General features: G+C 38.9%; 1 protein-coding gene across 1 annotated transcript in view; it reads right to left on the bottom strand.

Annotated features, from left to right (window-relative positions):
* The window catches only part of STK11 (serine/threonine kinase 11), a 44,122-nt gene that overhangs the window by 1,885 nt on the left and 27,994 nt on the right, over window positions 1-14,243 (bottom strand). Inside the window, exons 7-9 of the mRNA XM_072404814.1 lie at window positions 7,171-7,228; window positions 4,153-4,340; window positions 2,959-3,161 (exon numbers count right to left, since the gene is read on the bottom strand). Of these exons, the coding sequence (XP_072260915.1) occupies window positions 2,980-3,161; window positions 4,153-4,340; window positions 7,171-7,228 (428 nt within the window). The 3' untranslated portion in view covers window positions 2,959-2,979. The remainder of the gene's footprint in view (window positions 1-2,958; window positions 3,162-4,152; window positions 4,341-7,170; window positions 7,229-14,243) is intronic.

The raw sequence follows: 14,243 nt of genomic DNA, 5'->3' as shown, positions 1-14,243 counted from the left end.
GATCAATCATGTGCCATTCATGTCCACTACAGCCATCTTGAAAATAACTCAAGATAGATAGATATAAACTGCATACATACATATTTAAAAAGAGAACTGCTATAGTGTAAGGGAAAAATTGCAAGTCTCTCTTGCAGATCAACAACCTTTGATATATTTGGCAAGAGAGTAAGAACAGTGAGCTTATAGGTTTAAAAAAAAAAAGGTATAAAAAAAGAATAATATGAAAACAGAAGGCAAAGGAAAAGTAAACAACTGTAAGAGGGAGACTGTGGGACAAAACAGACTTTTATGTAGACAAACACTATCTGAGCTGAAAGAGAATGAAAAAAAAACACATGAAATGGGAGTGAATATACAGACAGAGAAACTGCAGATAGAGGAGAAACAACGTCAGCCAAGACTCACTGTCAATGGCAAAAGCTATGACTCATTCCCTGCAGGATGTGAATGAAGACACCTCTTTATTCAGAGCTCATTATCTCTGCTGATGCCTCTCATCTCCCTGCCACCCACATGCTGTCTCTGTTGGGGCACACCATCAGACCCTCCTCCACACCATGAATCTATTTACTGAAGCAGGAAAGGAGGTGCCATTATCCACTACATATTAACCCATGGGTTATAAAAAACAACTGTATTAGCTGGAAAGCTGGAATATCGGCTATACATAGCAAACAATATAGCAAATCATTTGCACTTCAATAATTTTTTGATGCAGCATACATAATTTAGACATTCTTTAATACACAATTTAGGTACAATGCACCAGCATTTAAAAACTACTTTGTAGTTATGACTGTTATTATTTCCTAAATTACAGTAACTTTGTAGGAACTCACTGCATACTACCTACTACCTCCCACCCCAAAAGAGAAAAATCAATGCCGTTTTAAATGTTTTAATAAGAACAATGTGCTCATAAAACAACCTTTGTAACTTTAAGACAATCTGAAATTTTGTTCCTGAGATGTAGGTGCACCTCTGGTCAGTTTATATTAGTTTGTTTTCAAAAAATATAGTTGTAGAAATTTTGGTGGTTGATCTGGCAGCAGAAATAACGATCCCGCTTTATGGTAAATTTGCCCTTGCACCATGAATGTGGATTGAAATCCAGGCTGTTGAACAACTGATGTGGCGCCAAATGATGTCATTTGGAAACATGAGTTGTATTTTCTGATGTTAAGAAAATGCTTTGACTCTGAGGTATTTGCTGATGGGCAATTCCAAAGTTCTTGTGGTGGTGTTTCCAGTTGGCAGAGTTTGACATTCCTTTTTTGCAGCAAATACCAGGAGACTCAGATTTAAACTTCTTGGCTTGACAGTAACTACAAACCATTTTCATTTTTCCGAGGGTAAAGCTACGTACACACGGCAGATTTTTTTCGCCCGATAACCGGCATCGGCTAAATATCGGGCGAAAATCTGCCGTGTGTACAGTCGGTGTCGTCCATCGTCCGAACGACCGTCCTGCCGGATCCACGGACGATGGACGACAACCGATCCTAATGAAAGGGAAGAGGGAGAGCGCGCAGCAGGGTGCCGCTCCGTCGCTCTCCCCCTCCCCTCTCCATAGAGCATGAACGGTGCTGTATGTACAGCACCGTTCATGCATCGTGCAGTCCCTTGTCGTTGGAAAGGATCGTGAAAGATCCTTTCCAACGACAAAAATTGCAAGTGTGTACGCAGCTTCACACTTGCATGCTGCGAGTAGTCTTTGGGTCATAGTGGAATCCTTCCAATGCTAAGCTAAAATGTTGTGGAGTCCGTGATCGTCTGGCTCTTTCTCCCATTTCCTCTAGTCGAGTCTCACGCTGTTGCACTGTCTCTGAAGCTCTAGATGTAGTAGCTCTTTCTGTCATTTACGGTACTTGGGTCTCACGCTGTTGTACTGTCTCTGAAGCTCTATATTGAGTAGCTCTATCTCTCTTATCCATTAGGTCGGGCCTCATGCTGTTGTACTGTCTCTGAAGCTTTAGATGTGGTAGCTCTCACTCTCATTTCCTGTACTCCGGGTCTCACGCTGTTGTACTGTCTCTGAAGCTCTAGATGTAGCTCTCTTGTGCAGCAGGGCAAGTCTTCCATTCCTGCCCTGAGGATTTTCTTGTCTACGGTGTTGTTTCATTTTTTTTGCCTTTGATTGCACTCGGCCAATCGCCTTACGTTTTCTCAAAGGCATTATTACAGGCCAGAAATTTGTAAAAGAGTCCAAAAAATGTATGTAAGCAAAAGGCACACTGTCACTGAGCAATACATACACACATACATACATGCAAATATACCTCTGACATGTATTACAGCGCTGTACAAAGATCAGAACTCACGAGTCTGAGTCATATGTCTAGCAAGTTTGGTTTAAATGTCTCTATGCGTTTCTAAGTGATGGTGGAACATAGCAAGTTTGGTTGAAATGTCTCCATGCGTTTCCTAGTAGTATATATAATACATACATCCAAACATACCTCTGACATATAGCACAGCGCTGTACAAAGATCAGCGGTGAACTCACATGAGTCGGAGTCATATGTCGAAAAAGTTTTGTTGAAATGTGTTGATGCGTGGAACATAGCAAGTTTGGTTGAAATGCCTCTATGAATTTCCTAGTGATGACATACACACATCCAAATATAGCTCTGACATATAGCACAGCGCTGTACAAAGATGACTGGTGCACTCACAGTCATATGTATGGCAAGTTTGGTTGACATGTCTCCATGCGTTTTCGAGTGATGGTGGAACAAACATACATACACACACATACATACATACATACAATTTTTTATATATAGATAAATAAACTGATGGTTGTTGAGAAATTAAAACTGCAAAGGAAAACAGAATCCCCTAAATCCTTATATCTATGCACACACACTATTTGTAGTCCTTGCCATCAAACACTCAATGTAAGGTATCTATTTTAAAAAACTTTTGTTGTTCTTGAAGGTCATTATAAACTACCTTACAAAGAGGACTCCCACATCACTGTTGCTTGCAGGCTGACAGCTTGCGTACTTTGCCCCCTGATGTACTAGCCTTGCGCTGGGATGCAGAACTAACTCTTCTCTCTGTCTTAAGCTGATTCTCTGTGCCATTCATACACAGCTGTTTGGTAGCAGCACTGCCTTGTGTCTGTGCAAACAAGTCCGCTTCGGGCACCTGTCCTGGGTAGGAGAGAAAAACACTGGTTAAGTGATGGTACAAGGTCTGTAACATTGATATATAGGATGGAATTTATGTCATATGAAAAAGCAAGCCCTTTTTATAGAATACGTTGGTGCTTTTCATAAATAAATGGGCAAACATTAAATCTTCATTTAAATAGTAGCTACAAATACTAAAAAGTTTGACACACAAAACTGACAAGGTTAATTTATGCATCTAATCTAAATGCAGATTAATATTGTGGAAAAATTAATTAACTTGCTACTTAAATGCTGCTTCAAATCCCACAAATATGGGAAAGCTGTTCCAGCTTAGGTGCCAATGATAAGGACCACCTAGGTTCTTGATATAGCAGAGAAGGATTAAATCTTATGTAGTATTTGTACTGCCTATAAAGGGATCTGTTGGCAAGATTTTCTCTCATAGTTCCAGTGACAATTATTTAACCAGCCTGGAGTGAAAAAGTATTAAACAGCAACACAAAAATGACTTCTTTCTTTTAAATAATGTAGAAAATGTTACACATTTTCATTTACTTTTTGTCTGGCGAGGGAAACGAACAAGCCTTGGGTGGCAGTAAACACCTGAGAGTACTTTCTGCTCTATACAAAAATGTAAAAAATGTAGCTAAAAGTCTTTACATTTGAATATATTAATACTATATGGTGTCTTTCCTCCTGGGGGTAAATGTTAAAAACTGACTGGATTTCAAACTATCAATCTGGGAGGTGTTCCTAAAACAGGGTTCTCCCCAGGCCCTTTTAGCTAGGTGCACCACCCCACACTTTTCAGGACCCACCCGGCTGTTTTTGGATAGTTACCAAAGAGTTTGGTCACAATACAGGGGCTGCCACCCACCTACAATTTCTTCCCATTCAGCTTAAAAAAAATGTCTGGGTTGAGCACTGAAATATATTCTAGCTCCTAGATAAACCTTAATGACAACACCCATTAGTGTTGCTGTCAAGGATAAGTAGAATCCCCCTTTACCTGGAACTGTGAAATCTTGTGTGTAGATGATTTCATCCTCCAAGTCACAGAGGTCCTCATCTTCACTATACCCGTGCAGATCCTCAAGGTAAGGCACAACTGTAAGACTCCTCCAGCGGTCCTTGGTTTCTGAACTAGGGGGTATGGGTACAGGAGGATCCATTTGTGGATGCTTCTTCCTGAACCAGCTGCAATGACAATATTGGGAAGTCACTTGGCATTCAAAACAACTACAACAAACAAACAAACAAAAAAAAAATGAGTAGGCTCTAGCTATCACTTTCAGTATGTAGCACCATCTATAAAAGGGAAAACCTAATTCTCTAATTCCAGCTGTGGTAGCATCTTTGCAATGATGTTTGCTGTAATTCACCTATCATATGATTGAAAATCTTTAGTGTTTACATCAATTTATACTTTTCACCATTTGCTTACTGAAAGCTGACCTAGTTAACACTTATGCATATTGAACAATATAAAAAAAATCATATACAAATGATGTTGACAAAGCAGAAGCTTTGAGATATTGGAATGCCCTCTCCTGAGAGCTGGTCTAGAAACTCCCATTTCTTGTTCCTGGTTCTTTTCCCACTGATGGTGTGCAGCATGCAGAGAGGTGACCCAGTTGCCGTGGCAACCAGCTGAGGATGGAAGGGGGGATGCTGCTGTTAGTCTGCACATCTTTCCAGGCTCAGTAGATGAGTCACACAGTGTCTTCTAAACACCCATCACTAAGGGGGGGGGGGAGCAAAAAAGGGAGGGTGAAGGTTTCCACAGATAAGAGGTATAAAGGGAAATGCAGAAAAAAAAAAAAAAAAAAAAAAAAAAAAAAAAAAAAAAAAAAAAAATGGAGAGAACCAAATCAAATACAAGAGAAGGCAATACATGCCAATTATATAGAGAAACTGAAAATAAAAAACTCTCCAATGAACCATGGAGTTCAAGAAGTTAAATAAAAATTAAAATAATATTCCTAAACAGAAAACACATTTACATCACAAGATTACCCTATGAATATTGTGTAGAAAGATCTACAGATTAATATCTATTCAGATCATCTATAAACACTGACAATCCAATAATGCAACAATTGACTATACAGAAAAAAGTGAGAATTTCTACCATTTTTAAGCAGCTTTGGAAAACAGAGGCAATTGGACAGATCAAAAAAAAACCTACCAGCATCCCTACCCTATAAATGTACAGGTAATTTCTTAAATACATAAAGAGAACTATGAATATGTAAAAAAATGTGAAATTATATTTTGTGCCTGTCCCACTGACGTTCTAGTTAGCTGTGCCGGGTTTGGTGTCCAACCTGCATCTCTTTGGCCCTTACTGTGCCCTCAGGGCCCTGAAGTTGGTTATGTGAAATTATATTTCAGTGAAAATTATTTTCATAGATTATACAGCCTAAACAATTGAGGGAACACTGACTTTAGATATCGTTTGATGATGAAAATAGAGATGAAGTTGTTCAATCTTTCTTTGTAAAAAAAAAAGTAAAATCCAATATGAAGGAATGATCAAATGTGAATAAAATTTATCATCAGTAGTGTCAATAACCCCCAAGCGTCTGAATGTACTCCTGAGAAAAAGTCTGACTAAGAGGATGGTGCCTTGGAGAATCTCCTGCAAGACTTGGATCAGGGCATTTGTGTGCGGAATTTAATAGGCCCTGTCCAGCCTTGGGACTGAGACTGGGAGATACTGCACACCTTCTTGCGATGTCATGAATGGATGTGCCATCCTAGGGGATCTAGACTACTTGTGTTACCTCAGTGGTTCAACTTGTAGGAACAAGTTACAAGAATTTTTGGCTGAAACTAGCATCCAAGGAAGCATATACATTATTTTTTTTGAACTCTGTAAAAATTGGACAGTGCAGCACCCCAAAGCCTCCCGGAATACCTACGTCAGGCATCCCTGGAGGCTCTTGGGTGCTTTCTGGGCATGCAAGCATCTTGGGCATGAGCAGATGGAGCCTTTTCGTGGGGGAAAAAAGTATTTTTTTCCCCAACCTACGTCACCTGATCTCGCGCCTGGGACGGGTGACATAGGAAGAAGAACCCGCAAGAAGAGACGAAGATGGCGGCACCCAGTGTGCCAGCTTGCGGGCGGATGCCAGGATTACGCGTGATCTGATGGAAGAAACCTTTGGATGGATCAGACTGCCCTGCGGGATTGAAGATTGTTGGATTTTTTTTGTTTTAGGCACTTTTGGGTTTACTTACTCCTTAAGGCAAAGGTAAAACCATGTCCCTTTTAAATGAAAAAAGGAGGCATCATCTTTGAAAAAAGCAGCAATGACCATGAAGAGCAAGCTTGCTCTCATGTAAGATGAGACACCTATCAAGTTGAGGTGCCACTAAAAAAGACACCTTCTAAGAAAGAATTAACAAAGGAATTGTCCTCAACCTAGAAAAGAAGTCTTTGCAAAAATTAAGGTACAAGTAAAGATCAAGTGGGTCATTGGATGAGGCATGGGCAAGAATATTGTGCATCATACCATTCAATGAATGTATGCACTTCAGAGTGAAAAGCTAGTAGACTAAAATTTTCCAGATAAATGGACCATTCCTTTTCAACACCTAGAATATAAATAGTGGAGAGAGAAAGAATGTGTCTGTTCACCCAGGCCATGTTCCCTTCTTCTAGAAATCTTTTGTCTTTGACCCATCGGGGAGTTATTGCTCTGTCTGCACTGACAACTATTGTCAACAAAACAAAATGAGTGAACTCCAAAATTTTAGCGTTCAACAGAGGATGCTTGTTTCCAGGACAACGGTCTAAGAGATAAATACCATTCACAAATTTTGATTATATTTTTCTACATTACCGTTGCATCACTTGGAGTAAAGGAAATTTCACCAATGATGCATAAACAAGAAAACCTAAATAAATACAGTTTTTTTTTTTTTTAACTCTTTCTTAAACTAGAATTTTTTTTGAACCACCCATTTCTGTACCAGTGCAGAGCTACGATTCTAGCAATATCAAGAAATTGAAGTAACTCACTTGTGACGACGAATCTGTTGTATTGAAAACCTTTTTGTTGGGTCATATTCCAACATTCCTGGGGAAAAGATTTAAAATAGAAATAATTATATAAATTAATAACAAATAATAAATAGAAATAAGTCAATGAATAAACATACATTTAAAACATGTTTAGTATTCAGCTAACAATACAGATCTGTAAGTAGGTCTTTATAAATTAGCAATAACACAAAACAGATCCCAGACCTCAGTGGACGATCTGATTCTAGAGGCTCTTGCACGTTTACACACTACTACAAAATGTGGATCCCTTTTAATGTGAGACCAATCATATTAAGTCCTTTCTTTTTCTATGTATGATCCAGTGTGGGATACACTAAAGAGAAGACATGCCCTAGTTTTGGCTTACGACCACTTAACACCACTCTGGGGTAACCCTGAATTTAGCCAGAAATGTAACCAGGGTCAGTTTAGATGGGGCTGGAGAAAAGGTCAGAGAATAGGGGAACTCCTTGGGGGCTGAGAAATTATAGTCAAAAGATCCAGGTTTACAGACTCTCTTATACTGAGGTCTTGTTATCATGAGATCTGTTCATTCATCAGCACTAAACTAAAGTTAGTGAACCTTCCCGTTCACTGGACTCCTTTTGAAAGTGTTTGCGAACAACAGGAGGGGGACCTACAAATCTCCTTAGACTCACAAACAGGAAGAGGTTGCGCATGTAAGGCCTCACTCATTACTGACAGAAGCAAATTATAAAACCATCTTTAGATGGTACAAGGTTCTGGTTAGACTCCATAAACCTAACTCACATATCACCCCTATGCTTTAGTGGGTGTGGCCAAGTGGGGACAGTGATGAATACCAGTGAATGGCTGAGCAGATTCTGGGCAAGAATATTCATTTTTCTCATTCATATTTTTTTCTGTCACAAAAACTAATCTTCCAAATTCCCCAGAAAGCATGCATTTTCTTAGGCTAGGTACACACCTGCAATGGTTCCCTTCCGAAAATCGGCTCAGGGCTGATATCGGACGAGAATCTTGCCTGTGTACAGAGCTTATCGTCCATCGTCCGAACGACCATCCTGGCGGATCCACAGACGGTAAACGATCGTAATGGAAGTGAAGGGGGTGCTGCTCCATCGTTCTCCCCCTCCCCTCTCCATAGAGCTGAACGGTGCTGTATGTACAGCACTCGTTCATGCAATGTGCAGTCGTTAAGTCATTGGAAAGGATCGTGAAAGATCCTTTCCAACGACAATTATTGCACGTGTGTACATAGCCCTAGGAGAGGCCTGTCACAACCTAAACACTTACTATGTCAAATTTATTTCATTTTATTGGCTGCTCCAACAAAAACTGTACTAAACTATACATAAAACTTTTTTTGTACTTCTCAATAACCTAGATGTCCTTTAAAAAACTTGAAACCTGAGGATTTATTATGCGAGATAACACCTGGAAGGAAGTTCCCCTGCTTTCCCTTTCTTTGTCATTTTTGTTCCCTACCTTTATCATTTTTTTTTCTCCTTTGTTAACTCTGTGCTGCTCCACCAATGCTGTTAGTTCATTTCACCTTCTTCCATTCTACTCTGGTTCTCCTCAAAGTTTATTACGTCATTAACAATTTTTGTCATGTTTTTATTTCTTATTGTGGCCACTGGAATTTTATCTCAATTTTGCATTTATATGGAGAATGGAATGGTTTCATATGATTGTTGTGACTCACTTTTGAGCTTATTACCATTGCTTTTATTGTTATCCATATCAACAAATAGATTGAAATACAAACATGAGCAACAATAGCAAAAAGTAAGCTTCACAAGTCAGTTGATTTGTAAATATTTTGTTGTGATGTTAGCAGTTTATGTTAGTATTAGTAGCATTTTATTTTGCAACCTACACTGTTAAGTCTAGCAAATCACATCACTTATCTGACTTCCATTTTATTCATGCTAAATTGCTTCTTAAAGTATACCTAAACTCAAAAAAATTCACTTTACATTAAAGGGTAGACAACCCTTTTATGTTAAGTAAATATTCTGTTTTTTAAAGAGTGCAGCACTGTCCTCTAAATGAATGGGAGCGAAAAGCCTCCCGGGCATCTCGGGTATGCGCAGAAGGAGGCTTTTCGTGGGGGGAAAGAATTGCCGATCTCACGCATGAGCAGTGGGATCGGCAAGTTTTTTTTCCTAACCTACATCGCCTGATCCCGTGCCTGTGTCAGGTGACGTTGGAAGAAGAACCCGGAAGAAGAACCCGGAAGAAGAGAGGAAGCTGCCAGCTCGCAGAAGGATGCCGGAATGACATGGGTCCCGATGGAAGAGACCTCTGGATGGATCGGACTGCCCTGCAGGATTAAAGGTAGGTGGATTTTTTTTTTGTTTTAGGCACTTTTGGGTTTAGTTCCTCTTTAAGTGACATTATGTTGTGCATGAATGAAGAAACACCCTCTACTGGAAACTCATGTAAAATGTCCTGCAGGCCAATAAGCAAGGCCAATGTAGCACTAAAATTACATAAACAATCACAGTTATTCAGTTTTTCACCGTTTTAACAGAGGATCCTATTACTAAGCTACAATACAGAAGCTCTCCAATCAACAAAATCATGCTTCTGCAGATTGGGTAGCTTTAACTGACATGTCAGACCTTTCATCTAGAACACTACTTAAAGAGGCAGTGTCCTTATCTGCAGAGGACAGGCTTTTCTATTTGGGCGGAGGTGGCTTTTCATAGAAAATAACTGTAAGCCTGTAATGTATTTAGCTTTCATAATCACAAAGCTCTTTAAGGGTATTTACATGCATTTTTGCATATCTTATCTGATGCAATAATGAAGTATCTTTTCTTGGGCAGGCAAACTACCTATATTTATATTATAATATATCATAATATCCTTCATTCAGGAAGTGTTTCCTTGAGTGATATCAAGCTCTGCATTACTGAAGTTCACCTTGCCAGGATGTTCGATTGGTGCAGGCATACCTTAAAAAAGCACTTGGTGACTGCAGATCAAGCTTGTAGCCCCATGGCTCCCTAAGTTGTACCTTCATGAAGGCTTGCTTCCGATAAGCTCTGGGTGATTGCAGGATAAATCCTACACAGCCAATTATGTTAGTATTTTGTTTCACTTAACTTATGGAGCTACCTTAGCTTGTTACTCATTTTTATGGGCAATATTTTATATTTCTCCTGGACTGTCCACCCTTATCTCAGTAAGTTGGGTAACCCCCTCCTTGCAACAGGAGAGATATTTTTCTTTAATCTCTGACTTCTTTGAAGATCCCATTTTGTCCCATTTGGAGGGGTGAGCAACTTTTGCACTATCATCTCTTGAATTTTTATGCAGGATTCTTGTTTCATTTGAAGATATTTACGTTTGAGAAGGTCCTGTTCATGATTTGATCCCCTAAATAGGAGCATGATCTGCATTTGCAATTCACTCCACAACAGCAACAAACACTTCTGTCAATCATTTTTGGACATTTTGGAAATGGTATCAGACTCCACATATTCTTCATTCTATTTTTCTGGACTCCAGACTGGTGTGGATTGTGTGTTTCCTCTTGTTCTGGTCATGCCCCAAATTAGACCTCTGCTGGGGCCACGTGCCACCAGTCAGCTGTTCCCCAGAGGTCTGGTCTTTCCTCCTTTACCATAACTTGTTACATTTAATCAGGGCATTTTGTAGGGGGGCTGCTCTGATTCATTTGTTTAATGCTGCTCAAACTTGTAAATCTGTCCTTTGGAAGTAGCTCTACAACTGTACTTTGGTATACAAAAATCACAATATTAGACAAATTGAGGATCTCACCAATTTCCTCAAAGGAATGAATGAAACATTTTTTAGCATGTGGTTTTACAGAATGTAGTTTCACCTATTTGCCGATTAGCAGTTCTTTTCGACCTTGAAAACTTTAAATCCTCTTCCTCCAGCGGCAGTTTATCTTCCGTCAACCTCTCTCTACCATCTTTTTTCTGACCTTGATCCACTTTTCCTTCTATATATTTTTCACGTCCTCTGTGGATCGGTTTACTTCCCTGAACCTTGTTCCCCACTCCAAAATTCTATTCCCTGAAACTTAAGGCTACTGGTATGTTTTTTTTTTGTTCCCCTTTTATTCCTCCTTCATGGGGCATTACCCGATTGATGATTTACCCTCACTGTACCTGCCTGAATAACCTCCCTGGCGGTAATCCCGAGTGTGGCTCAGGGTAAAAAAAAAAAAAAAAAACATGCTGAAAACGGTAACTCCGAGCCACACTCAGGGTAGCTAAAAACATTTTTTTTTAAAAAAACCCTTACCTGGTCCCATAGGCATCTTCTGGCGTCCTGCTGGTCGGATCCTCACGCTGTGTCTTCTTTCTCTGATCTTCTGCCAGCGAGTGCACAGACATTCCCCGGGAGTTCCCAGGTGACGTTGGTGCATGGGCCAGTGCGTAGGGAAATTCAGATAACTTTGTATTGGATTCAATACAAAATAACTGTATTGAATCCAATACAAAGTAATCATTATATTATACATGCTACTGTACAGTTATATTACAGGTTTCAGTATTTTTATGCACCCTTGTTTTAACAGATTTTTGTGTTTTTTATTTAAAGTTTAATATTAAATTTATTAATAAATTAATAACTCACACATTTCAGTGAGGTATGCCTAAGAATTATAGGCCTACAGTGTAAAATAAATTTCGATGCAAAACAATGTACCGCTTTTAGCATAAAAATACTGACATAATTAGACCACCAGGGAGGTTAGTAAACAAGGATAAGTTTTGCAATTGATTATCTGTTGTCGCAGTATGGAAACCATAGATATTATCTGTTGCTACATGTGAGAATGTTGTGAGAGATAGGGAGAAAGAAAGAAGTAGGCTTTTGTAGGGCAAGAGTATGTTGTTTTGAAAAAATAAATTTTAATTTTTTTAAACATCCTAAAACACTAGATAATAGCCATCTATCCTTAGCCCTAGGCTAACATTTATGCGCTAGTCTTATCATGACATTGTGCTTATGTGGTACATTTGAGTTAGGTTTACAGCAAAACAGTTTCCTACGCGACGCGTTTCGCCCTGCAGGGCTTCTTCAGAGGATTAGGATACCTTGATGGTATTGCTGAAACTCTTAACAGGTAAGGACTGATGCCAATTCTACTTGAAGGTACTTTGATCATAAAATTCAGTAGGCACGTGGACATATTGGTGCCGATCAGCCATATGATTATATGGCTTCAATGACTGTTTAAGGTGGTAGTACAGGGAATATAATTGTATAGAGAAGTTTGGAATGTGTGCTTCTACTTAGATAAGGGAAAAGCAAAGATATGATCCTAAAGTGTTTGGCCACGTGACAATGGTAGTGTAATAGTTGGCTGTCTGATAATATTTAGGCAATCCCAAAATGTGTTTCTGAAAAGATGATCGTTATGATTCTTGCTTCTAGCTGCTCTGTCCAGGCTCTGAAGTTTAGCTAATTCCCCTTTTGAACCCTCTAAAAGGTCTAGTCCTCTGGTGAAACATACCCCTGTTGCTACATGTACTGTACATTTCAGTTTGCTTCTTGTATCTGTATTGTGACAACATTTCATATTTTTTAAATATGACTTAATTTTTTAAAATAAAGTATAAAAACAAAAAAAAAATATTTTGTCCTTCAGAGATAGACAAAACTATAAGTCCCAACAATACCTAAAATATGTTAATAAGTTCCTATTGATTGTAGAATTGGTACAGCACAGCTGAATTTACTAACCAACAGTACCATGAATCACAGGAAACTGATCTCCATTGTGACAGTGTGATTTAGAACGTTAATGCATTTCTACACATATAAAACATCAAAGTACAGAAACCTGCAAAAAAATATGGGGAAATAAACCAAACCAATAGCTTAGTGCACAAAGTACAAAAGACAAGCAGTGTATTACAGTAGCTGATGCTATTGACGGTGATACTCAATCTAAAAAAAAAAACACACCAAAGAATTAGACTAGATTTGTAATTAAATTTGTCTTTAACAATTTGGCATCTTTTTAAACAAACATATTCTGTGATCTATCCTAAAGCATATATCGTAGAAAAAAAAAAAAAATGATAGCTCCAAGTTTCTGACCGCTTCCTATCTATGTCATCTGCCTGCTCACTAGACCATGAATCAGCACTGTTATTATATAGGTTAATTGTCTAATGAGCATGCTGTACATAAACATGTGACCCAGGATATTACAAAACTGAACTCTGAAATGGTGGCAAAAAAATATAATAATAATAATTTTGTCATTCATAAAAAATACTATTCACCAAGCATTTCCTCAAGCCTTGCATCTTTCCATAATTTAGATTTCATCTAAACCTGCTGAACTTCATCTGGATACCCGTCATGTACACCCTGGTATAAAACTAAAAATTGTTTTGACTTATTGCTTCCTAACAAACCATCTCTGAACCAAATTTTTAGTTTGCTTATACTATCTTTGTTACAGTTCCCCTTTACTGGGGAAACCTTAGCACAAAAGTTCAAACTCCACAGTAGTTACACATTAGACATTAGTTTGTCAGATGGAAGTGTGGTCTATGGTTTTTGGGAGCCTTTTACTTTCAAGAAGGGCACTGCCCTTCTTCTACTCTCCACATTTAGAACATTTTTAGGTCATGCCACTTCCACCTGCGCAATATATCCAATATCGCCTCTTCCTCAGAGACCAGCAAACTCCTGTTACATGCTTTTATCTCTTGACTAGACTACTGCAACATCCTCTTTTCTGGCATCCCACTAACCAGGCTCTCTCCACTACAACTCATCATGATTGCTGGAGATAGAGAACCTATCTCTCCATTCTTCATCTGCTACCTCTCTTTGCCTAATACAGTAGAACATTGGTTATCCGGCGCCTATGGTGAATGGGCGATTCTGGAATAAGTGTAGTTTCCGGCTAACTGAGGTTACTCTGAATCTGATGTTTCTCAGCCATTCAGCGTTAGATTTGAATGGGGAGACTTGTCCCCATTCACCTATAGTGCTTAATGGCTGAGAAAAGGGAAACCCTGATGATGCCTGAGCTGTCATCAGGGTTTCCCTTTTCT

The sequence above is a fragment of the Pyxicephalus adspersus genome, chromosome 3 (genome assembly GCF_032062135.1).
Source record: "Pyxicephalus adspersus chromosome 3, UCB_Pads_2.0, whole genome shotgun sequence".
Classification (NCBI taxonomy): Eukaryota; Metazoa; Chordata; class Amphibia; order Anura; family Pyxicephalidae; genus Pyxicephalus; species Pyxicephalus adspersus.
The sequence above is the reverse complement of the archived record's forward strand: the minus strand, read 5'-3'. Positions and strand labels throughout refer to the sequence as shown.